Genomic DNA, 26,061 nt, shown 5'->3' with positions numbered 1-26,061 from the left:
ATTTCGTCATTCCCATTTTCAGTAGTGTTATTAGAATTTTGTTGTGGAAATTTCAACATGTGCGATGTGTTGAAAATATGTATGGTAGGCGATACCAAACCGAGGCGAATTGCACCAGTTGTGCTGACCTTGCAGTGTGTGCAAATTCGGCCCTATCAATTGATGCGGTGCATCGACTCCCCGTCCATTAGCGTATGATTTATTGTAGCTGGATTATTGCCTGTTATGTTAAAACACGGTAGGAAAAAAGTAAAGTGTATGGATAAAATGGTCCATTATGACAGAGACAGCTCCGATGAGTTCAGCGCTCAATTTTGGCGTTGCTGTAGCTTTAAATCGTAAATTGTTCTTGTCAGGTTTTATGTTTTGAGCATTAGCATCGATTTGATATACTGATGATTTTTCTCACATGAAGTTAGATTAAAGCAGTAGCTTCAATGTAATGAATGCAATGAATACGTAGCAGGACTATTAAAAACCAATAGTCCTATTGTTGCAGGTCCCATTTGCTGAAGAATGAACAGAAAACTATCAGTAATCAATAGGATTTCGAAATTAAATTAAATCTTCTGATAAGATCCTTAACAATCAAGAAATTCTGAAGTAGATAAGAGCATATGAGCATTACTCTTGTCAACTATTCATAGATTCCTCGACTGTGGCATCATGCCCACAGTATATTTCACTTGTCAGAATGATCATGATCAACGCCACATTGCTGGTAGATTCAAATAAAAGTTTAAAGACTCTTTGCGACCCAAGATCTTGAACATGAAGTTTGTGTCCTGATCAAATTTCTGTTAGTATAAGACTTCAGAAACTTTGAGGAGCTGTGACACTACATTTATTATCGAGGTATTCATGTACACCTGATCGGCTCGGTAGTACAGGCGACCGGGTTTAAATCCCATCCGGACTGCTCCCCAGTAGTGAAGAATGACTATCCAACTTTTACGGTACCGATAAGTCCAGTAAGCCAGAAATGGCAAGCATAACCTAAGATGTCGTTTGTCCAAGAAGAAGAGATACACAGCTCATGATGCATAGACTCTGTCTAAATATGACGATTATGGTTTATCTGCCTTCTTGACGGAAATGTGCACAATAAACTTTGCCTTAATTTGGTTCAATAAATGTCAGAGAAGTTCAACTGAATAACCTAACCTTTAAAATCTGTTTAACGTTTTCCTCATGGACGGAGAGGACACTAAAATGAGTGTGCGAAAGTGAAAGCCTCAATGAGTCCTGAAAAAAAGCTGCGATAAATAAAAAAATCTGTGAGATGTTTGAGGACTCCTACAGAAAATTTCTTAACTTATATATGCTAATTATATTTTTTATTTTTAGGTAGTTATAGCTCTTCATTTCTTCAACACTATTTCCTTTTATATTTTTAGGCAAGGGATTTTTCTCCAAATGCTCTAAATATTTTTGGCATCTTGCAGAGTTTGTTATACAAAATTACAAGACAAATACAAAGATCCTACATGATTATTCAAGTTGAACACCTCTGAGAGTGCTTCCATCTTTGAAGGTGATAGAGGAGACTGCAACTCCTTCATCATAAAAGGTAGGACCAAACTAATGAAAAAGGAGAAGGGGATGAAAAATATGAAATTTCAAATCCTAAACATTAAGCTATCGAAAACGGGGATAAGATATGCTTAAAATAATAGAAAATCGTAAAAGAGCAGAGAAGGGACATCAAAATTGTTTCAAATCAATCCACAAAAGTAGAAGCAATGTTTCGGTTATTGTTTCATTTAAAGTACATGAATTGTAATATTCCAAAGATATTGAAAATTTTCGCTACACTGTTGCTCAATAAATCAGCAATAGATTATTCATGAATACCATCTGAATCCGACTTCACTTTAGTCTCAAGATAGCTTCACAACACGAAATTCAAATTCCAAATTTACCTCGTCCGTCTATTTAATCCCAAAATCATCCCCAAATAGACAATTCGTGGCAAACGCTACCCAGAATGGGCAATTTTATGCGTCATCCGGCTACTAACAACCGGCACTTTAATGGACTGTGTTTCTAGATGGTTTGCGAAGCGCCATTTAAGCCAAAGGAGGTATAAAACATTGTTCAAAACCGACGGCAGAGTCCATATGTCCAGCGTATTCCGGAGTGCAGTCAGTGTGCGCTTTCCCGCTTTAGAAGGCGCGAACCGGAACCATGATGCCACGATAATTGAATTAATAAATCTAAAGTGATTAATTTGTCTTTCAATTAGCTTTCGCTGGCAGCAATAAAGATGCTTTTTATTGTGTTGTGCCGGGAGGGTTCCGGGAGCGTACAGCAAACTTAAGGATAGTTTCTTTGTCGGGGGGGAATTTTGTTCATCTCAATTACTAGCTCACGATCGCTATAATGACAGACAAGATGCCGTTTCGTTTTTCACAAATCTTTTCCCTGATGTTCAATTGACTTGAAATGATATACGACACACACAGGACAAACATGCAACATTGAAAGGAAGCTCGTAAGCATTAGCCTCGGGCCAGACGGTTCTGTTGTTTGAAGCATGTTTTATGTCGAAAGCAAAGAAACGACAACCATCAAACCACGTCCACCAAATTGGTGCTGTCGGTTGTCCGTTGCTGCTGTTCATTTTTCTTCGATACTTTGAGCCAAAAGCAAAAGGGCAGATTATAATTTGAACGCCATTTGGCTTATCCTCCTTTTCTTCCGAGGCATCCTTTCTCGCTAATGTAACGGCAAGCCGGCGAAGGACACATCGGCAAACGGTGGTGTCCTGTCGAAAATATGACGCAAGTAAGTGCTTAAGCATTCATTATTCAGTTCAGCTCTGCTTTGCATAAAGCTGTAAACAATGGTCAAGCACTCGAGTGGCCTCTGGAGAGCGCGAGCGTGGGTACGAGAGGACTCCAAACAACAAAGACAAAAAGGATTACACTGTTGTTTTTTTGCTAAACCACTTCTCTCTACTCTCTTACAAGCGCTTGTTGGCATTGTTTTGCTTTGCGCTGGGCGAGTTTTGTACTGGCGTAAAGCATCTGCAACGTTCTATCTCTAGGTTAGGAGTGGGGACCGTTGGGGAAGCATAGAACCCCAGCACAATCAAAGCACAATGGGCGCACTGCGGAGAGCGTTCGCGTTAGGACACGCTGGGGCGAATTATTACAGCTTAAACTTTTGTTAATTTTATGCTACATGCTATTCCACAGTAGCACACCAGTGGAAAGGCTTAAGTGAGGAACAACATTAGCATTACAATGGGGCGATGTCTGGAATCAAAGAGAGAAAAGAGCAAATTGGCAGAGACCACAGTTGTCATGTTCAGTTGTTGTGGCATATGTATTCTGTGTCATTAGGCGAATGATAGCGGGGCAGAAAAAATGGGTATCATAGCTATGCAATGCACTTATGATTAGAGAAACAATGTACGAATACGAGCATTCAAAGAGATATATTCAACGTCAGACCGTAAGAAGTAAGACAGACACGAAATATATATGTACTATGGTGAAGGAGGGTCACGGTCAAGCCTATTTCTTGGTGGAGACCGCAACGAAAGATATCAGAACTGTTGTCCAATATTCCCTGAACACCGTAAAAGCAATAAGATACGAACTAGGCTCAAGATTTACTTCGAGGTTGTAGCATGAAGTGAGATTTCTGAGAAAGACGGTCTTATTGCGTTCAAGCAGCTGTAGTCTTCGCAAATCTGGAGAAACAGGTGTCCTCAGACCCTTAACGGCTATGTATAGTTGCAAAACACTGTAGCCAAGAAGCCTTGGGGAATGAAGGTAGTCCATGATTCGCCCTGTGTAAAGGTAAAAAATGGTTGTATGGAAATTTCACCAACCTAAACGGTTGATCAAAAATCTCTCCAGACCCTAAATCCATGGATTAGTTTTATGGGGATAAGTTTAAAAAAACACACCGATTCCACTTTAATACCTGTTAATGGCTTATATTAAAAAAGTTCTAGAGATCCTTCCCAGGGAGACTGCAGGATAAGCTTCCAATAAGAAATTCCGTACCAGGATTGAAGATAGGATGGCTGCTAATGGTGGTTGGTTTTGTGTGAGTCTTGTTGACCATATCGTAATTTACTCCTCCTGTAGTTTTTTGTTAGCCAAATGCCCAACGTCCAGTTACATATATTTGGCATCGAAGGTCGCACCACTTAAGGTCAAGCCTGCCATTTCCGGTATACTAAACTTATTGATACCGCATAGTTGAATAGTCAGTTCTCACTATAGGGGAACGGCTCAGATGAGACTAGAATCCCGGTCCTGCCGTGTGAAGACCGGCACCGTTTTTGCATCTACCACCGAGCTGTCCCCAAAAATGTGGACCTAAAACGTTTCATATGATTTATATCCGGTGTCCAGAGGTCATGATAGGTGTCCTGTCCGAGAATAAAATGAAGTTCCTCATTGTCTCCATAAAAGTTTTAGGAGGTGTTCAAATTTCGATCAGGGTTCCATATTCCATATTCCAGGCTGTTCTTGCCATATGGTTCCCTGAATACTGCTCTACGGAGTAGGGGTTTGAAAGCGACGGTTCCCATAGTCTCCATATAAGCTTTAGGAGGTTTACAAAGTTCGATCTAGGTTCCACGTTCGTCTACTCTTTCTGTGAAAAGTATCTGGAATTACATTTCAAAAATTTATTCATCTACAGAGTCTAAGGGTAGTTATTACCACTAAAGCCTTACTAGTGTTCAAATAGGAAAAAGTTTTAGGGCAATATCTTAGAGCAACTTCTTTAATTAATTGATTGATTTAATTGATTTAATTTAATTTAATTGAGTTTATGAGAAGGTCCGAGGTGGCCGAGGCGACATAGGCGCCGGTCTTCAAACGGCAGGACCGGGGTTCAAATCCCATCCAGATCCGTACGCAGGGCTGACTACTTTGCTACGGGTAAAATCAAGTCAGGCAGCGGGACTTCAGGAGGATTAAGACCACCACTCTTCATTCCACACATCCACAGGAGGATTGGATGATTTTTCATTTAATGTCTGTTGTAATCTATGTTCCTGTTCACGTATTATAAGCTACTTCATGGAAAACTTATTCTACGAACAAATTGCAGGTTTATATTCTTTACAACTTGGTTGTGAAAGTATCTCGAACAAACAATTGAATTGAAAAATGAAAAACCTCTGCATCAGATGCTTTGCCTTTAAGTCTGACGCATTGCACAGACAGAACACTTGTGTGAGTTCTTAACATTTATGTTTTCTAAATAAAAAACTGGAAATAGCAGGCCACTCTTTATGCACAAACGAAAGAAAAAAAATGGAACCAGAAATGGCAGGCCCAGACCTTTGAAGATTGTAGTGCCATCCCAATAACAATCTTAATCTGGATATCTGCGTGCATTACCAATCTCACAAATTGTGTTCAAATCGACCAAGTTTATTTGAAAGTTTTGCTACGAAAAAGATGGTTATAGTTATTGTTTTAAAAGTTTTTCCGTAAAAATACTTGTTTTACATTCAAACTAGCGCGTGCCATTTTGTCTTGTCGTACGTCCCAAGCACAAACAAAAACTTTTTACAAAGCGCAATAAAAACTACACAAACCCATCTCCCAGATTCATTCGTAACAAATTTTCAAATTAGTCACCAAAAAAAAAGAAGCGAAACCCCGAAAACACTTTCAACTTCACTGCCAATAAATCAAAACAAAAACACATCAAACCACGGCCAAAATATCGAGCTCATTGCTCGCTGTTCCCATCCGCTCCGAAGCTAGCATCACCGATATGCATCCACCCTGCAGCTGTAAGCTGTCGTAAAGTGGGGTTCATTCCCCAGTTTGCAAGGACCAGAGAGAGAGAGAGAGAGAGAGAGAGAGAGAGAGAGAGAGGGAGCGAAAAAAAACGAAGTTGTTTCCCTAGTTTACGGTTCAGTTCACCCATTTGGCTGGCACGCTTTTATTATTTGCACTTTATGATCCCGCGCTGCCGGAAGCTGGCGACACTTTTTTTTTTGTTCGACTCATGTACTTTAGTGGAAACTTTTCTAGCGTACCGCGACCAAGGACCACGTCCCATGCGATGCAAAATGGGAGTTGGTGGCGGTGTGTGGTTTGTTGCTCCTTTTTATTTTTCGCATGACGTGCCGCTCTATCGGAAGGAAATAAAGATTGGACATTGCATTACATCGGCGGTACGGATCGGTATGGGTGGCTTTCGCGTGCCCCTCGTGCATTTGAACGGGCGCTTTGCTGGTTTTGCTTCTGTTTGTTTGGTGCGTTGGGTTTGGTTGGTGACTTTATTTAAAAAAGTTGAATTATTCAACTCCATTAGCCGTGCAGTGCACGGATGCGGAGCATTTGGATTTATGCTTCCAGCAACGATTTTTGTAGCCAATGTAGCCGCTTGTCGCAAACATGGCCGCGTCTTCATGGTTTGGTGTAATAGAGCTGGGGTTTTTTTCTTCCACCGGAACGCTACAACCGTCCCAAGGCAAGACTTTGGTAGTTGGTGCTTTCGTTTCACTTAATGGCGCTTTATTTTGCATGAACGTTGGTTGTTGTTTTACATCGCGCGTCCTGATGATGAGGGAGAAAAACCAGCACATCAAAAACTACGCCAACCCGGAGTCGCGAGTTTTCCTCGCAGTCATGATCGTTGCTGCACGGGGGAAAACTGTTTTAGGATGGCATTCACACCGATTCACCAATAATGGGCGAAGCTGTGTGGAATAAATGAGCATTAAATTCCACCAGAGATGGTTTTTTGGGTGCTTCTCGCTGGTTTCGCATCCAAAGTAGCTATATCGGAAGACAAAAAAGGGAAGCATAAGAACACAGATGCAAGTGTGCAGATCTTGTGATAGTGAAGCTGGCTCGGCACGGCCAAGGCACGTTGCATCGCGATAGAACGACAAATGTCCCCGCGCAATGGTTGGTCTGATAATGGGCTGGGTAGTTGTGCAGTTGTTTTTTGTGTCTGCATTAAGCGCGTGGACGCGATTGGGCAGGATGTTTTGACAGCAACAACACGGGCGCACAAGAATGCAGTCGTTTGGTTTAAGTGCCCATGGGTGCGCAACCACCGGAATGGTCGACAGGCGAGGCGTAACGGTATGTAAATGATTTTTTGCATTACAAAAACACCCGCCAGGGAGAAGCAGTCCTCAAGGCAAACTGCCCGAGGAGATGCTGATGGGGTTGAAATAATAATAGCGGGCCCGAAAAGGACACTTGCCTTAGGGCTGTCTTGTGGAGGGTAAATATTTAGCTAACCGATGATGACAACTATGAGGGTGATTTGAAAAGTTCCACAAAAAGTTCCAAAAGTTAAAAAGCCCGGTCAGAGTGAAGTGATGAAGCGAAATCTGTTGAAAAATGAGATAATTGATTGTAAATACTGTAGTTGTCTTGGACTCAATATTCGATTACACATTGACTGAAGTTTTGAGTCTAGACTTCATGTTTTACTGATGACTGATACTCTCGCACGGTCCACTTTGACGACCAATCTTAATCTCTTCGATCTTTCTCTTGTTTTCGGAATACGTAAACGCCAGTGTGGATGGCATTCACCAGGGGAAGCAGCTACTAACGTGAATAAAAATAGGCAACAGTTTTCGAAACCATCTAGTCATAATTGAGACTCTAACAATATATTTCACTTGGTTGCTCATCTCTTCGAGGCTTTTTAAATTTGTGTCGTACAATGAAATTAGCTGAGTTGCTACAAGAGATAGCATTGATACTGAACAGTTTTATGACGGAGATCAGGATTATCCATTGATCTTCCCTCAACAAAGAATGTGATTTCTTGATGATGCTTGCCAGAGATTTTTCAGAGACATTAGCTTGCTTGGCATGCTTCCTGTTCCAAAGAATCGGGTTATTATGAATTTTTGCTTGGCTCTACCTTATCACAATTGGAATATGAATTTTTCACAGACCTCTTCTATTTCTTCTTCTTCTTCTCTTTATGAGGACACATCACGGTTCGATGTGGAAGTTCAGCTCCCTGTACCCTTCAATACTACTGCGCGATTGTGGAACACGATCCTCTTTGGATATGGATCGGCAGCTAAAGGCCATATGTTCAAAGACCTCTACTTCCCCATTTTCATCACCAGGACTACAATGTAGGATTTTGTTTATCCTACTAACTACTAACATTATCCTTCCAGACAGAAGAACCACGGCAGGAATAAGGGTAAAATCAAGCCTCAGGAGCTCAAATCTAGCAGACCGAGACCTTTCGCGGTTGTAGTGTCAAGAGCGGAGAAGACTAAATGTGTCCAAGTGATATTCTCTACTGCTTCCACTTGATCTATCTTACTCATAACCATCGTTATGAAACAAAAACACATTCATAGCACAAGAAGAAACACATTATGACACACAAGAACAAGCATGGATTTTTACAAATTTGTAGCATAAAATCTCCTGAATATTCCACAGTATTACTTGCACGAAGAAACAAACAAAACCAGTTAGCAAACTTAAATCAGATATAATAAACGTAAATTTATAAACACTTTGAATTTTTTCTCCGAGCCGCACTTTGCATCACATTATATCGCGATACTGTGGAACATAGAGATCATTGATATATCATATGGTTAGCTCTACAGATGAGATTTATGGACAGACTGCAACCAGTCGATTAAGCTGATTTTCTGATTCAGATCAGATCAGATATTTGGCGACTAATAAATTCTAATTTTTAAACTCGTGTTTGGATGATAAGTTAAATTTGAATTTATAGGAATACAGACTGCAAGGAAGTCTCAGTAAATAAATTCCCAAAAAACTTATCAACCATCTAATTATTTAATGACACTATTTGGAAAAGTATTTCAACCATTGAGCATGAATATATCTACCTAAAACTGTAGCGTACTTTACAACAAACAGACTAGAGATTTGGAGTTCAACATATTTTTTAATAAAATAAAAAAAAAATTATTTAAAAAAAAATTACCACAACGATGCTTTTCGATCCTACCTCACGCAAAAATATCCATCACTGTGTGTAAATGATTATCTTCTTACAAAAAATTAAACCGATTACCCACTATCACACATTTAGCGAAAAATGGAAAATAATGTTCCTTCCGGCACGGGCACAGTAACTTGCTAGCTTCACGCCACTTGCCATATGCTGCCGGAGCAATTATCAGCATCGCCAGAGGTAATTTTATTCATTCAACACCTCGAAGGGCTCTTCTGCCACCAGGCCAACACTTCAGTATGTAGTTGTATGTGTGTGAGAGCAGCATCTTTATGATCATGCCTTGGTTGGTACGTTTTATGGAAGTGACATAAAAAGCAACTTTACAACCGTTACGGGGTGTACACAATCGTGCAAATTTTTCGCCAGAACAATGTCTGGTGCTTTTGCTCCGTTTACTGTGTTTCATAACGTTTTCCATGACCAGGGATGCAAAAATCAGTATTATGTGTTCGTCTCCCAGCGTCTAGATGATCTTTGCGCTAGTGTTTAACGACAGCAATTTGATCATTTTGGCACGACGCCTTTTTTCTGCTTTGTTTCGTTGTACTGAGCCAACATCATCCGGCAATCATTGTTTCCTCGCAAAGTAATTTTTTTCCGCCAAATTGCCTACGGCACTGAAAGCATATTTTGCAAAACCGACCCATTTTAGACGAGCTTAAGCATGTTAAAGATGCGCATCCGCTTTTTCTGCACACCGGAAGCGGGCAATGATTAGAACGAAGGCTCATGTGGGTGAATCAAATAATGTGTTCGGATGAGGGGGAAATATGAGCAGAGTGCCAATTTTCAGCAGAGCGGATATGTGGAGCCGCTGATGATGAAGGATAAACATTTTACGATGTGTTGTTAGCGATTTTATTATCGGCAGCACCGACGTGGCGGTGCGAAATTGATGGTTAGGTAGCAAAGAAAGAGCGCGGGAAGTTGAATTAATTTTCTGACTCTGTTGATGAGCTATTTTTTGGGGCGAATCGTTCGCTTAAAAATGGTATTGAATTTTTACGACTCTAAAACCATCCGAACGTGATGAATGACTCTGCTGTGGAGCGTAGAATTTGGAAGGTATGTGAAGAGGTGCTGTGAACGAGGTGCGGTAATTATGGAGAATTTTTTAAAAAGGGGTTTGAAAAAAATATTTTTGTTTGGTGTCGTGATTTCGGTTAGACCTAAACCAAGATTTTTTAGGGTAATGTGTTTGTTCCTAGTTGTTTTCCCTATTCAAGCTTCAGTTTAAAAATATTATTCATGAAGTAACGGACTGAAGATTAAAGCACCCTTATCTTGAAAAAGCTTTAAAAGAGGTTATGAAGTCGACAGTTGTTGTTGACAGATGAAGTTATGATTGCGACAAACAAACTAGAATTTCTATGTCACTTATTACCGGAGAGACGTATTACGGTGGTGATACGACAACTGTGCCGGTCTTCATACGGCACGATCGGCGTTCAAATCCCATCCACATTGTTCCCCCGTAGTGAGGACTAACTATTCATCTTCTTGGTATCATTAAGGTTAGTATGCCAAAAATGGCAGGCATGACCTTAAGAGGTCGTTAGACCAAAGAAGAAGAAGAAGAAGATTACTGGAGCTGAAGCGACACTAATCTGAGGAATAGTGCCGCCTGCTCGATTCTTGGGTTAGTATCTGATCCATAGCAGAGTCCAAACCAATGAAGTCTAATTCATCAGTGTATGTCAGGGCTTGAATCGGTTTATAAAAGAAGGTTCCCAAAGTTTCCACCCATGAGTTGGGCCTCTCTGACGCCAGATTGAAGGTAAGAGAGACCAGCCCATCTCTCTGGTCCCTTGATGGTTGCATCGAGTCCTGAGAGTTGTCGTTGTGCCTTCACCTTCACCGAGGTTTTTTATTTCTTTTATTTTTTAGACGTTTTGGGTTTTTGAGACCTAATTCGTCTCATTGAATTCACCTGACTTGTGCTGTGATTCATTATAATTCCTTCATGCCTGTAAGAAGCTTTAGCGTTGGATGGTAGAAGGGTATTGTTTCTCTTTCTACATCCAGTAGTCATTCTTCAGGAAGGACGTGAGGCACTATACGTCGAGAGATACAATGTCATTTCTGAAGTAATATCCTAGCCGGTAACAGTACCGGAAGAAGGTAATACCCGGCGTAGACTTTGTGGGTCTCTGGTGTTGCTGATGTGTGTTTCCCGGGGTCGTTGATTTTTGCAACAATTTACACATACATTATGGTTTGTCCATCACTGTAGGTAGAATAATTTAAAAAGTACCTCGCATATAAGCTACCAAAAGCACAAGATGATTTAATGAGAAAATGAAATATAAGAAGATAACATTAAATAGCCAATATTTGAAATATATAGGTTCGTAGGAGGAAATATCTCCCAACTAAAGTGAAGACAAGTGAACTGTTGGTAAGAAAAAGAAATTTAAATCAATCAATGATACCAAATAAATGAATAAAGATTAATAAATCAAATGTGAATAAAAATACATGGTTAACTGATAAAATGAAAGTGAACTGATAAAACCAAAACAACAGAAATTGCCATAAGTGTTGGATATTTTAGCTTCAATTAAAACTGTTGAGTAATCTTAGAAATACGAAACTTCGAAATATGTAAATGAATAAATTAACAGTTCTTCAGTGAGTATGTTAACTATGAAATAAGAAATAATGAAAAATTCTTTAAAATCTTAAAATATTGTGGAATACATTAACCTTGAAATTATATAAATCATAATAAGAGTGAACTTGTTAACATTACGTTCAAAGCAACATTCTAAAACCCGTAAGAAGTGAAATTACTTAATTCCGTGCAAAAACACCCTCCAATCATATTGAGCTAGGTCATTCACGTAATCAACCTCAATTAAAGCTTATCCGGTCCAATATATCCATAATTTAATCAGGCTCTCCTGTCCTGGAATCGGGCGGCAAAGGCAGCAAAAACCCCAAAGCAAAGTGTCACCGTAAATGAGAAAAGATACTTACAACTCATCCGGACAGTTGACCGGTTGTGCTAACCGATAGCCATCCCGCAGGTAAGCCGATAATTCGAAACAGTCCACCTCCTGCAAAGAAGAAAGAGAAACGAACGAATCACACGTAAAGTACAGTAAACGCAACGCATTAAGCGTAATCCAACAGTGCCACACTTCCCACTAGCAAGCTTGGCAGATTGTGTGCTGATCGAGTTTTGCCCTCCCTTATATTCCTGGAAAGGAAAAATCTCGCCAATATGGGAGATAACCGGGGAGTCGAATGGGAAAGGTGGAAGGACATTAAGGGACAATTCATCCATAACGGGGATGCGTTAAGTGAGTGTGAAAAGCAAATAAAACTCTCGTAAGGGTCGTCCGGACAGCGACCAATGTGCGGACGGCGGTGAAGAACAACGACAAAAAAAGGGGTGAACATTACTGTTACGAAAGGATGGAACCGGGCAAGCTAGGAAACTCGGGGAAAACCCGGGGAAAAGGGATCAAAGACAATGAAATAATTTAGTCCCGACCCGTCTGCAATGGCGGACTGCGAGTGAGAGAGAGAGTGAAAAAGTAGGGAAAGAAATCTAATATCACACCGCTTGGCCGAAGTAGAATGGGAAGAAAATGAATGAGGAAACAACACCCGACAAGCGGACAAGGGGCAGAAAAAGTGCGTCACATTTGCTATGGCTTGCGTTCAATGGGGTGCATCCGCTGTTCATGCGAGGCATCCGTTCCGTACCATGATCAAAGAAGAAAGGAGTGACCACCACCGGGGACAGGGGGATGTTTTCGCAATTATGCTTACGCTGGCCGTGGGGGAAGATCATGAAGAACAAACTCATAAGAGCGAGCAAAACCCCGAAGGATGCTCGTAATGGCTCAAATAGCTTGGCCCAGGACGGTACCCCGGAATGCCGGACGCACGGGCCAGATACATTATTGCCTGGCCTAAATATTTTTGGCCACCCGAGTTTTTCCCCGTGCTGGAAATGTGGGCTGTGGCGGGAGGGGAGGAAGGAAATGGTACGAATTCTTTCATGTAATGAGCTGCGTAATGTAGGGAATGATTTGACGGGACACGGAAGCACCAACAACAACAACGATTGGGATGGGGTTTGGTGTGTTTTGTTGTGAGTTTGTTGAAAAATTTGTTTTTCCTCAATGTTTTCTTAACTTTTTTTTTCGCGGGAATAAAAGGGAAAACAAAAGACTGGTAAAAACATAGACGAAAAGAGAGAAAGATAGTGTGTGTGTCTGGGAGAGAGAGGGAGCGAAAACATGATAAAAACTTCCGATGGCTATTACCGCAACATCTGTGAAACAGTAGAGCTGAAGAAGGATAATTCCTGTACTAGAAGGAGGAAGATGCTACACTGCGACTAGATTCTATAGAGCCACTTAAATGTGTAAAGAAATTTATTTGAAAACGGAACAGCAGACCGATATTTCGATGTTTATAATGTCGTGTGAACAAAAAATATGTAATTTGTTCACTACACTAATGCACGGTTTATAAAAAAATACTGTATTGTGTAATACGTAAATTAATTTATCGTTGTAAAATAAATAAAAAAAGGAGCAGACGTATATTTAGTGTTAGTTTTGACCAGCAGACCAAGTATATTCTAGTGCTATGCTTAAATTATCATAATAGACACAAAATGGATAAAACTAGGACATAGTCACGACAATTTTAAAATTACAAGATATAGTTTTTGAAAAAGCGAGTTGTATTATAAAGATGTACCGGAAGGTGCTTCATAAAGAGGCGATAAAAAATCAAAAAACGAGAACACTGAATCGGAGGTTTGGATAACACAAGGAAGAGGGTTGCTAATACCTATGATAAAGCATAAGAGCATCAGCCATAAAATATAATGCAAAGAAACGATGATCTAAGAGACATATAAGATCTATAAACCAAATCTAGTATCGTAACAGAGCAGGAAAGAGAAGGGTTAGTCTTGGATTTTCTGGATAGGCAAATCAAGTAAAAGCGCGGTGTGGTCTGCACAAGCCACAGCGTCCGGGTATCAAATCCCATCCGGACCAAGTCCCAATAGTGGAGACTGCCTATCAAACTACGAAGTAATATCCAATCTAGTAGGCCGGCATGAAATTAGGAGGTTCTTGAGCCAAGAAGAAAATTACTGGGTAACAATTCCCTTCTAGAACATCTCCTCGAATGATGGGTTGACTATTCATTTATGCAAAAAATCAAGTAAAAAAAACTATAAATGAAGGGTCAAGATGTCCCAGCAAGAGTTGTAGAGCCAAAGAAGAAGTCGAAGGAGCAAAAACCTAGTGAGGGATCTCTGTTTTTACTTGACTGTTAGCTTTCGCTACATGCCGCGAGAGAGCGCATCTACGGACGACGGTTGACGGATTTTCCTTTCTTATCCTGACCTACCCGAAAAGTGGACGAATTGTGAGTGACTCCAGATTCATATGATCATTTTAAAATAAAGTCGTAAATCGCAACAGCCATAGATATAGATCCTTGACGATGGGATGGCAGCGGATCGTAGAGCAGAACCTGTTTAGCAGCTACCGAAGACAACAAATTACAACATACTAAGTGTCCCGCAAGATCTGCAAACTTTGCTGTCTGCTGGAGTTAATGTGGTGCTACATGATAAGGCCAGTATCGCACCATACTTCCAAGTTCTTAATGGCAGAATCTCGGTTATTTTAAACCTGGTCGAGGGAATAAAAAATGCGTAGGGAATTCGGAAAAAGGAAAAAGCTCCCTTCATTTTTAATATGGTACGAGGAAATGCTGTCTGACGTTTAATATCTTGGACAATATTTTTCTTTTAATTTCTTCAGTTTCGTGATGTTTGTACGTTGACTTTACGATACTAAAATAAAGTAAACAAAATTCTGAAAATTTACTGCTTAAACATAAAGGTGGCACTACAGAAACTGGACGCAGTGTAATGTTATTGCAGCCGTTAAGGCTTTAGTAAATAAAATGAGCAGTGTATAAGGAATTACTCCTCCCCGTTGTAAAACTCCCCTTTGCAGGAACCCAAACTGTAGGTTTCATAAACGTCCCAGATGCACATGAAGAATTGGAAACGATTAGTCGAATTTATGAGCGAAACGGGCCGGGACTCGCATTCCCGTCGACACGCAGCACAAGGACGACCGATGCAATCGCTAGAAAGATGCCAGCGCGACGGAAACGGTGCCAATGATTATGATTATTGTTGCGCTTAAAGTGTTATTACCTCGCCCGCTGGTCGTTTGGCCAGAGGGTGCCCTCGAGAGAAGGAGGAAAATCTCGAATGGGAAATTGTTACAAGGATGCAAGAGGAAATTGGCATGGTCGTTCGGTGGTACGGTGGAACAAAACCGCGGAAAGAATCAATTTAATTAATTGACTGTTATTTATTATTAATTCATAATCAATCTAATGGCTACACGGTCTCGGACGGCCTCACGCTCTAATGTCCTTGTGTGGTATGTTCGAAAATCCTGTCGAGCTCAAGGCTATTACACGGGGATAGTAAAAAAACACACACACACACGAGCGCTACCAGCTGTGGTGCTGATGGAATTGAAAATGGAGCTGACGATAGGCGACCCGGCCCAACCTCTCCACTCCTCTGCGTCCCTTCCCCCCAGGTCTCCCTCAGGGGAAATTTATCGTCCGGCGTCTTGTTTACTTTATCCAATATTTCCGAATATCTCGATGGCGCTTTTAGGAAGCCTTGATATTATTCCGGCCGGTCAGTTTTTGGGAGTTCCTTGCAAGACCATGTGACCGAGGGCTGGGTGAATGTGGTTTGGTGCGTAAGGTTCAGCAGCAAAATTACAGCGCACTCGACGAACGGTCCACGTCCCGATCGGCAATATGTAGGTCAACACCGTCCGCCATTAGTGATAATGGGGCGAACTTGAAGGGTGTCCCGGGAACAACTCGGAACTCTTACGGTGTGTCATTTCGAGTGCTTGTGTCGGTGGTCTGTATGTGTGTGTGTGTGCCTGCATGCGCCCGGTCCTTCTCTAGCGTCTTCTGTTTGTAAGTGACGAAATCATAAATAAACAGAGACAAGCCTGCACCATTAGTGTCACGGAGTGTATGTTTGCGCGAGCTGTGCTTACACAATTCCCGATGAGTAAATATAATATTTTAATGTGGCCACCACACCGGACCAACCACCCGCGGGTGGTGCACGCGGATTGTGATTGATGTAATGTTGGTACTGTAGTATGGTGGACACTGCTACCCTATCGTCCACTCGATATCTTTACCTACCTCGAATGGCATCGCGGCCAACGTTGCCAGCTCCCAGAGCAGCACCCCAAGGCTCCAGATGTCGCTGGATGCGGTGAAGAACTTCTTCTCGAGCGTTTCCAGTGCCATCCACTTGATGGGTCGGTTCTCGTTGTCCCCCAGACAGTGGTAGTCGCTCGGGAAGACGTCACGCGACAGCGCATTATCACAAACACGAACGTTCAGCTCAACGTCTAGGCTGTTGTTGGCGGTAGCGGGATTTTTTTTTCATTTCGTTCACCGTTTGCAAATGGATGGAATGGGAGAAAAGATGGAAAAGACGGAAGAAAATGGATCAGATTTTAGGTGTTTCTTTTTTTGGTCCCTGACGCAGTATCCCTGACGCCGCTTGCTGACTACTCCCAGCGGAGCCATTTTCAGGGATGAATTGTGGTTTCTTGTTAGTGTGTATTGTTACGAATTTATGACAGCCTAACGTGCTATTATCTGCATGCAGATGGGCAACGGACGACGGGGACGGGTTTGATGGTTTGCAGGGAAAGCGCTTTAAAAACGTCCTTGCGTGACGTATTTATGTTTCTAAAAAAACAATACTTAAGTGTTGCTTGATGTTGAAATAATCGGAGCTATTACTGGAATCGAACGTTGCGGGATCATTCGTTGCTGTTCGAAACGATGGTCATTTATGTTGATTTGGAGTTACTTTTGTTTCGAAGATTTGCTTCAAAGTAATTCAGTTATATTGGTAGAGTCTTTTGGGAAACATTCTGAATTCCAATTTAAATTAATTTATGTCCCTCTTATCTTCAAGCTACAATTTTTCTATATTAATTCGATAAAAATATTAAATAGAAAAGAATAAGGTTTATTCTATCAACCATTTTTTTTGACAATGAGCATCGTAAAACAATAATGTGTAAAAACTCCTCAAAATTTTGTAAATTTGTACCTTTCATGTTTACTTTTCATGAAATAAGTCATTTGAAATTGTGTTAGGATATCAATGAATTAGCATTGGACAACACTCCGTGCTTTTAGTATAAAAGAACGCAAGGTTCAAAGCATTGGAAGAATGAACTCAAAAAAATGAACTCTTTCGAAAGAACTGGTGTAATGAATTATTCAAACGGACCAGTGCATTAACAGTAGCAAATTGGAACACGAACGCACACCACATTACAAGGTTCAGACAGCCAATTAGTCATCGTAAAGCGACTGAATGTTTTCGCGAAATTTAAAATTGCCTCCGTGAACCCGTATTTTGACATCCTGAATCTCAAAACTGCAATGTGAAATTTGAATCGGTTAAACAAAGTAAGATGGCCGGTTCATTTTGATCGATATTTGGCTGTAAAATTTTCTTCTGATTATTGGATCCATAAGTTTAATTCTACGACAATCCGTCACTGCACGATCGAATCCAAACATAGCTATGAATATTGAATTTATGAGGCAATGAAGACTAGCGGATGAATTTCTCTTTTTAAAAGATTAGCCAAGCTGCATGTGGTGTAAAATGTGCTTGAAAAAAACATTTAATTTCACATGAAATATTATTAATGCTGGTCAATACTGCTCCTTAAAACATGTCTTATAAAGTGAAGTAACTTAAAAACGGATTTTTCTATCCCACTTAAGCTCGGTTAGAGAGAGCACCACATCACACTCAAATCCCATCGACTCTCCTCCTAGCAACAGCGTTAGGCTTTCCCCGGACACTAAACAACACGGCCTTTAAAGCTCAGCCTCAGATGCTCACGCAAAAGAACGGAAATAAAAATCTGTCCCCCTCTCGAGGGATTTCCAAAAACGTTGTTATGTTGTTTTGGGACGTCAGTCTTCCCAACGGTTTTTTTCTTCCAGCGTTCAGATAGATTTGATTCCCGGCGCACAGATCAGTTACAGATGATGGGATGTTTATGTGACTGTGCCCCCCTTCCAAACACACACACACACACAAACACACTTACACACAGTTCCTGGTTGCGATGTCCTTGTGCAGTACGCCGAGCGAGTGGAGGTGCGATATGCCACGGGCTACTTGCAGACCGAACTCCACCAGCTGTCGGGTGCTGAGCTGCGAATTTTGAATTCCGATCTCCCGGCAGCTTTGCAGGTAGCTGAAAGTGGAGAGCAAGTACGCCGGTCAGCTTCGGGTGTGGTAGATTGGCAGAAGATTGGTTTTAAATTTATGGTGATTTGCTTTTGAGGTTTCGTCGAAGGTTTCACCGGAGACAGCAGGCACTAGGAAGGCCGGATAATCCAACTTTGCGATGGGAGAGGATAAAATTGTGAGGTTAAATATTGACAATAGAACAAAAAAAGCTGGGAGAGTGCGCAGGAGTTTTATCTCTGCCCCACCGGAGGCATATGTTTGGGTTAGGGAAAAAGATTTTGCATGTTTTGTTAGGATCTGCGATGGAGGGCGTTGCTTTTTTCCAGCTTTTCTATGATGAAAACGAATGAAAGTGATCGTTTCATATGCTCAATAATCATTCAGAACAGACTCACGAAAAGAACTTCGGTACGAACGAGAGTCCTTTTTCCACGTATCTGAGACATGTCCTTTGAAAGGGTTCACTTACGACGACGCAGTAGAAAATGGCTCGATTGCCCTTCAGATTTCTTTCTAGAAATCACGCAAAACAAAGCCTACATCAAACATTGCCATCGGGTGGCATTATGCTGTGGCATGTAAAAGGAAACTGGTCCTGAGCAAAACAGAGCAACACATCGTTTACCGCCGAGGAAAATGTGATTTCTTTTTTTGCCGATCCTTGTGCTTTATTTTTTGTTTGGTCCAACTTTTATCCCATCAAAAAGCCTCCTTAGCACTTTGATTTCGTTCACGCTGCAAAAAGGTTGGTTAGCTTGCTAATGTCTGTTTGATAAATGTGTTGCCGTTCAATCGGGTCGAAAACGCGGGGACCAAAGCAAGTCCTGGCTACATTTATTGGAATCGTATAAAAAAGCAAACTCTTTTGCGAAGCAAAAAAGCAGGAAACAAGTGAATACAGTTTCCTAGACGAAGGAAAAAGCATGGAAACAGAGTCTGAAATGGGTGACATTTTGTTTGTCGCATTCGCATCGCGAAGGAAAAGCAGGACCGAAAGCCGGAAAAACACGACCCGTTTACAGGTTTTATTTACCATCTATCGCACGGAAAATTTCGCCTGCTTTGGACACAGTCGTCTTGGGCGAGACTTTCTTGCTTGCTTGGGAATCTTGTCCCAAATTGGAAATTGAGCCCAAGAAAGCACCGGCTCCGAAAAGGAGAACCGCTGTCATGTAATGTTTATTCAGGAACAGGATGCGAGTCGCGTGGTGTTGCAGTGTGTTTTTAAATCTAGCGTTGTGTTTGTTTTTTGTTGCTACTACAACCAGCTTTTGGTATTGTTTCATCGTCTAGAAGTGTGCGAGACAAACAGGCAACAGCCAAGGAACGAGGGAGAAATAGCATTCACGATTGTCCCCGGTAGCCGTGGTAGTATATAAATCTCTCGTTAGTGGGTACGATGGGATGATGTGGTAGAGTTTACTTACAGTTTGAGGTTTCCTTTGGCTGCCAATGGATAGGCGACTTTCGGTGGCCCCGACAGCTCGGTTACGGCCGCCACCGGGAACAGGATGTTCGGGTGGGAGATCCCGCACAGGGTGGATCCTTCCGACAGCAGATAAGCCACCTGGCTTAGCGAGGCACCGTCTGGTGGGGGAAACGACATGGATGGAAGGAAAAGGAACATTACGAACTTCAGTGCCTTATTTGACTACTTTTGGGATGTTAGTTAAAAGTCAAGATATTCTCTTACATTTAAATAGAAAGAACATTGGGTAATTAAACTATTCGAAAATACGTTGAACAGCTTTAATTTATGGAAAATTATGATATCATTACACTTCTTTAAAAAGTTCATGTACTTAAATAACTTATAATGAGTTAATAAACTACATTAAAATAATATTTTATGCTAGAGAACAATCGGTTAAAAGGCTATCTAAGTCCTTATTACCATGCTCGATTGTTTGACAAAAGCTCTCTATATCGCGAAATCGGTATTATGGTTGTCGAATTGGCTATCCAGTTAGACAGCACCGAGAGTTAAAAAAAGGAACTTAGCATAACATTTACTCTACGATTTCCATTATACGCATTACGATTTCCAAAAGTAAAAAAAACTCCATTTTGACATATTTATTCCATCTGTCTAGAGCTACGGAAAAGATGTCTTGTAATGATTTCCTGTGGATTGTAGAGCATTTTTGAAAGGTTTCTAGGAGCTCATACATAAATTTATTAGTTTATTTATCTATTTGTTAGTTTTTAAATAAATATTGCTTTGAGTGTGAACAATTTTTCCATCACATAAACGAGCCTTCACTAGGGTAACTGCTCCAGTTTTCGGCAGTGTACCTATTTTCGGCAGGTCGGCAAAAATAGCAAATTTAAGGGAAAAATCGCAAAAGAAATGATCTTTCAACTACCTTTAAAGGAATACTTTTATTCTTTAAATACGAAGTTTTGGCGCATTTAGATCGATATTTATCAAAATATCGAAATATTTGTGTCGAGCTCAAACATTTCGTCAGATTGGCTTTCTGCTGAAAGTAGTTCTGAGATTTGGCAAACCAGAGCTTAAAAAAATGGGGTTTCGATTTTTCTGAACAAAAAAATTAGTTTAAAATTTATTCAAAGCTCATTGAGAATTTAAAAATCCAATACATGATTATTTTTTCACTTTAAAGGCTGCCGAAAATAGGCACATTCGGTAAATGTTGATTTTTGACAGCTCAATCCAGTGCAATTTTAGAGCGATTTTCGAGGGACGTCAAAATCTGGCAGTTTGATATCCAAAATGGGCAACATAAAATTAATTATTTAACTACTTTCTATCAAGAATTTAAGCAAAGTAAAAGTAGAAAATTGTTTAAAATATTTTTGTTTAACTAATTACACCTTTTCGAGTGTTTCAAATCGTCTATTCTTGATGCCGAAAATAGGAACACAGCCTGCCCAAAATAGGAGCAAAACCAATGTTTGCATTTTTACTAATATTTCTACGAAACTGGGTTTAATCACAAAATCATAAATGCTGAAACATTCTTTGATAGTTTTACAACCAAAATAATACCACCATCAAAATAAAAAATATTAAGCTTAATAATTGTATTTCTATTTATTTTTTATCAGCTGCACTAACGTGCTGAAAACTGGTACAGTTACCCTAGTGTATTTGAGTTGAATTAGCCAGTTTGAGAACCTCTGTCATGAAGGAACTCATCTTGTATTTACTTTTAAATCATTTTTTCTCATACAGAGTCAATTTCGTAACAAAAAATATTGGTATACAATTAATAAATCTTCTAGCTTCAAAAGGTATAATTCTCGATCCAACGCGAAAGCATTTTTTGGTGGCGTTCGTAGTTCTGATATAACTTTCATGAATTTGTGTTCTAATCGTACAATCAACCACGATTTAAATGAAATCGATTGCACTTACAATTGATTTTATTTACATTTTTATACACCTTCGAACCGAAATCATCACTTATATAGCTAAGGTTGTCTGGACTTGACGAAAACAAAAGCTTGACGAGCGATTGACTTCTCTAACTCGAAGCCATAATACCGTTCGATATATGGTTTGATTAAGTTTTTTAGAGAGTTTGTCTGTTAGAGAACCGTAATCAGGACTATAGTAAGGCTAATATAAATCATATTGAATTAGTGTCAGTAATTTTAAAGAATGAATCAAAATTTATTGCGTATTCGACCATATTATCAAAATAAGAAAGCCAGAAATTGACAGGACAAGGCCTATCAAGGTTGTAGAACCAAAGAAAAGCGAAAGAAAGTAAAAATCCGTCAAAAATTGAGAAGATTGAAGAAAAGGAAGTTTGAACAGATTAAATATTCAAAAAAAACAAACACGTATCAAAGCTTATAGGAGCTTTAGGAGCATAGGACCCATCAAGAGAATTTAAAATGAACTGTTTTGAAGCTAGGGTCAATTTGTGGGTAAATGATTCGCAAATATTATCTTAAAACTTTTACTACACATAATATTTTTGTTTTTAAATGTCAGTTACATTTAGTGAAAAGTAAATTATAAAGCATAAGTTTGCCTAAAAATATACAAAATGTTTATTTAAATAGAATGATGCTTTTTACTTTCATCCTGCCATTACTTAGGAAGTCACGTAAGTGTGGTCTGTGATAAACTTTCTTGCATTTGACTTTTTTCTCAAAGGGACTATCCCAAGAAATTTACAGTATATTAGCCATTTCGCAGCGCAAAAAGTGCCCGCCGTTGTTAGTGAACTAACATTTCACCTCATCCCGCGACAAGAACATCTCCATACTTACCGACCACAGTTTTGATCAGCACGTCACGCGTTTCACCCAGCGGATGGTGTAGGATACCGCTGTAGATCCGGCCGTACGTGCCCTCCTGCACAAGCTGCTGGCAGATGATGGTGCCCGGCGACACGGCAATCCGTCTCAGCTTGTCCTTCGGGTTCGAGCCATTGCTGTGGATGCTTCGCGCTGGCGTCGATAGGCTGTAGACCTGCGAAAAGCGTACATGAACGCCATTAGTGTGCTGCTGCGTTTGCGGGGTGCCGGTCGCTCGATGTGTCCGAAATGCTCTAGCACAAGGCTCCCCGGGAGGATTTGTGGAAAATCTCAACCAAATGAACAATAACACCGCAGTAAAAGGTCTCACGCTCGTACTATTCGCACTATTGACGGTGCGGGATTTTGGGGTTTTAGCAGCAAACGTGGGCTGCCTTGTCCTTGGGCCTTACGCAGCAGAGTAGCCTTCCGCGTGGCTGTGCTCTAGCAAGGACGACGCAATTACGAACACGTCAAGTCGTTTTTACGCCTAGGTCACCTTTGCCAAGGAGGGTTCCTTGGTTCAGAGACACACACCAGAGCGCACAAGACAATCCTTTTCTCGTTTCGGGTAGGCATAGGTAGGCCCCATTTTTGCTGCCTATTTGCGTCAACGACTGTCATTGCTTGTTATGGGCACACCGGAATGGGCTCCGTGACGGTCGACTCGGATTGCGTGCCGGGGAGAAATTTCACACGCATCCGGCACAGACCATCTTTTGTCGTGTGTCGGAGTCGAGGTGGGAAAATGAAATTTCAGTACCCGATTGCACAACCGAACCGAATAGTGAGCGGACGTAGTTGGACATCCCTTGGCATTGAGAATCCGGATCCGATGGACCGCAAGATGGAAGGTTGCGAAGGCTCAACACAGAACGCCCTGCCGAGGCGAATTGTTTTTGTGGCGTCTTCACGTTGGAATTGGGGAACGATCGGGCAGATTGGAAGGGATTCCATGTTTATGGCATTTCATTGATGATTAGAGAAATTTGATAAGCCAACTAAAGCTTCGCTAACAGAATCGATACGGTTACTGGTTGGGCGATGGCTGTGGAGGATGAGCCAGCAACGATGGAGTTGGTGTGTGTGTGTGTGTGTTTATCTCTTTAGCAAATCGGTTGTTGTGGAGTTAATGTGGAAGCGCCTGTAAGACGCAAGGCATTACTTTCATTAAGCCTTGGATTGGTTTAGCACTTTGAAAGGCTTTTGGGCGAAATCAAGGAGACCAAGACGATAAAGATTCAGGACGGAATGAAGGGATTAAAGTCAATCCGAACGAATCAGGGTTTAAGCTTGAATCAATGAGGCTGGCTCAATTTAATAAATATTTCTTCCTAATAGCAAAGGCCACTCCAGCTACTCAAAGTTACAAATTAAGTTAAATAAAACCAGCCTGTACAGTACGAGGTCTAAGTTTTTGGCTTCAGCTTTTATGAATCTTTATCAACGCAAGCACAAACAGAACAAAGCATTTCGTTTGGGTAAACCTTGAACCGTCGCATAAAACCGTTGCGTAAGCATTAAAGACCATTGCAGCTGCCTTTCAACGCTAACTAATCGCCCAATACGATAGCATCTCGATAATTGAGAGCTTTTTCTTTCGCGAAAAATGGCGATTGCATTGATAAAGCCGCCTTAACCTAACTCCTCGAGCAAGCTGGAAACCGTTTCGTGTGCAGACACATCCTTTCCCGACAAAACAGCTGGATGCTGGAGGGTGTGCTCTTTGCCTTTGGTGGTAGAAAAATCGTGGTTCGTTAGCAAAGCGCTGCGCGGATTCGTTGGATCAGCCCGAGACCCCGGGAAGATAGTGGCGAGCTGAACGATGCTGAATAAAACATCGTCCCGCTTTCAATGAACCGGGCGGGTATTCATTCGAAATGCGGCAGAAAACGGTAACCGGCACCGTTCCATCGAGAGTACCGCTCAAATCCAGATCCTGACAGTGACCGGAGTACGGGTTGATAAATGGATGGCAGAAGCCACTGGTCAAAAGGAAATGCACCAAAAGCCCCGGGAAGGAGCATCGCGGGAAAACTCTATTGTCAGTTTGAACTCCGGTTTCCATCCATCAACACCCGTGCGTTGTTGAAATCGGCGGTAGCGAAAAAAAGAAATGTGCCCAGCACTTAGCTTAGCGAGGTGCCAACGGGGATTGTGCTTTTGGGTCGATGGAAAAGTTCGGACGGTGAGTCGGATGCATTGGCTGTATATTTATGCATGTTTATAGAAGCTGACAAATATTTTAACTAAAAACATAGCGAAATTGAGTTGAAAAATAATTTATATTGAAATCGAAGAACTCAGAATCTTGTGATCGCCAAGGTTTCCAAGATTATTTAGACTCAAGTACTATTTCTCTCTCCCTTCTTTTATTGGCTTAACGACCTCTTATGTCTGCCTTTCTTTTCTAGCTTGCTGGACAAATTGATATCTCATGGTTGGATAGACATTCCTCACAACGAGGATGGTATTCCGGATGGGATTTGTTCTCCGCTCCTGCCGTCTGCAGACTGCACCTCCCCGTACGTAGGGCTGACTACTTTACTACGGGTAAAATAAGGTCACTGAAAGCCAGTAGTACCAAGGAAGAAGAAGATTTGAGTCGCCAATGGAGGGAAATGCGCAATGGAGTTATTACGACGAGTCTCGTACCCAGACTTAGTCTCGCCAGGCTGCGGTGGGCTGGCCATGTCAATAAAATGGCACCGGACGACCCAGCCCGTAAAATCGTTTTAGGCCGTCCACATGGACAGAGGAGGCGTGGTAAGCCCAGATTGAGATGGAGTGCCGGGATAATGAATTGACGACGACGCTAAACCGTGAGCTGTATTGAGAATGGTTGTCGCAATAAGATTTTTTTCATAGAAAGGACTAAGGATTTTGAAGAATGCTGCTCGATAAACAACTTGGCATTTCAATTTCATTAAGATCTTCAGAAATCTTAGATGAGCGCAATGTCTTACCCTACGGGTCTTTTAAGATGATTTGAGTCTTTGTAAAGAGATACAGCCATATGTCGGTCTGTACCACAGACTCTGTAGAGCATTTGAACTCTGAGCCTCGTACATTTACATACAAATTTATTACAAGAAGAGAGCACAGCGCTAGCAGCTAACCTTTTAAATTGTAGCTTACTTTATTGAATAAATCCACACCACCAAACTTTTCAACACACCCCACAAATCCAGCAAAGCAAAAGAGTTGCAATGAATTGCTGTTTGGAAATTCTTTCAGGAAGAGGATACTACTCAGCGCTACAAGCGACCTGCAGCGATCCACAGAAGAGAAAAAATCATCTACCGTGCTGAAAAATAACGAATCCTCCATTCGCGCAGCAAGCATTACACGACCAGAGCGGGCTGAAATTGTTGAGGTAGGAAGGCAGGGAAGAAAATATTGCAAGACACTGCAGCAAAATTGTCGTACTGTGTCACTACAGTGTATGATTCAGCGGTGAAGAGAGATGATTGATA

The 26,061-nt window shown here is 41.1% G+C and overlaps 1 protein-coding gene across 7 annotated transcripts in view; it reads right to left on the bottom strand.

The window, feature by feature from the left end:
* Nucleotides 1-26,061, bottom strand: part of LOC118516428 (tyrosine-protein kinase Drl-like) — a 78,697-nt gene that overhangs the window by 5,647 nt on the left and 46,989 nt on the right. For all 7 annotated transcript variants that reach the window (XM_036062299.1, XM_036062301.1, XM_036062302.1 and 4 more), the window contains 5 exons: nucleotides 22,559-22,760; nucleotides 19,738-19,897; nucleotides 18,165-18,314; nucleotides 16,216-16,432; nucleotides 11,956-12,035 (listed from right to left, as the gene is read on the bottom strand). In XM_036062299.1, the coding sequence (XP_035918192.1) occupies nucleotides 11,956-12,035; nucleotides 16,216-16,432; nucleotides 18,165-18,314; nucleotides 19,738-19,897; nucleotides 22,559-22,760 (809 nt within the window). The remainder of the gene's footprint in view (nucleotides 1-11,955; nucleotides 12,036-16,215; nucleotides 16,433-18,164; nucleotides 18,315-19,737; nucleotides 19,898-22,558; nucleotides 22,761-26,061) is intronic.

Source organism: Anopheles stephensi, unplaced genomic scaffold, assembly GCF_013141755.1.
Source record: "Anopheles stephensi strain Indian unplaced genomic scaffold, UCI_ANSTEP_V1.0 ucontig291, whole genome shotgun sequence".
In the NCBI taxonomy this organism is placed as follows: domain Eukaryota; kingdom Metazoa; phylum Arthropoda; class Insecta; order Diptera; family Culicidae; genus Anopheles; species Anopheles stephensi.
The sequence above is the reverse complement of the archived record's forward strand: the minus strand, read 5'-3'. Positions and strand labels throughout refer to the sequence as shown.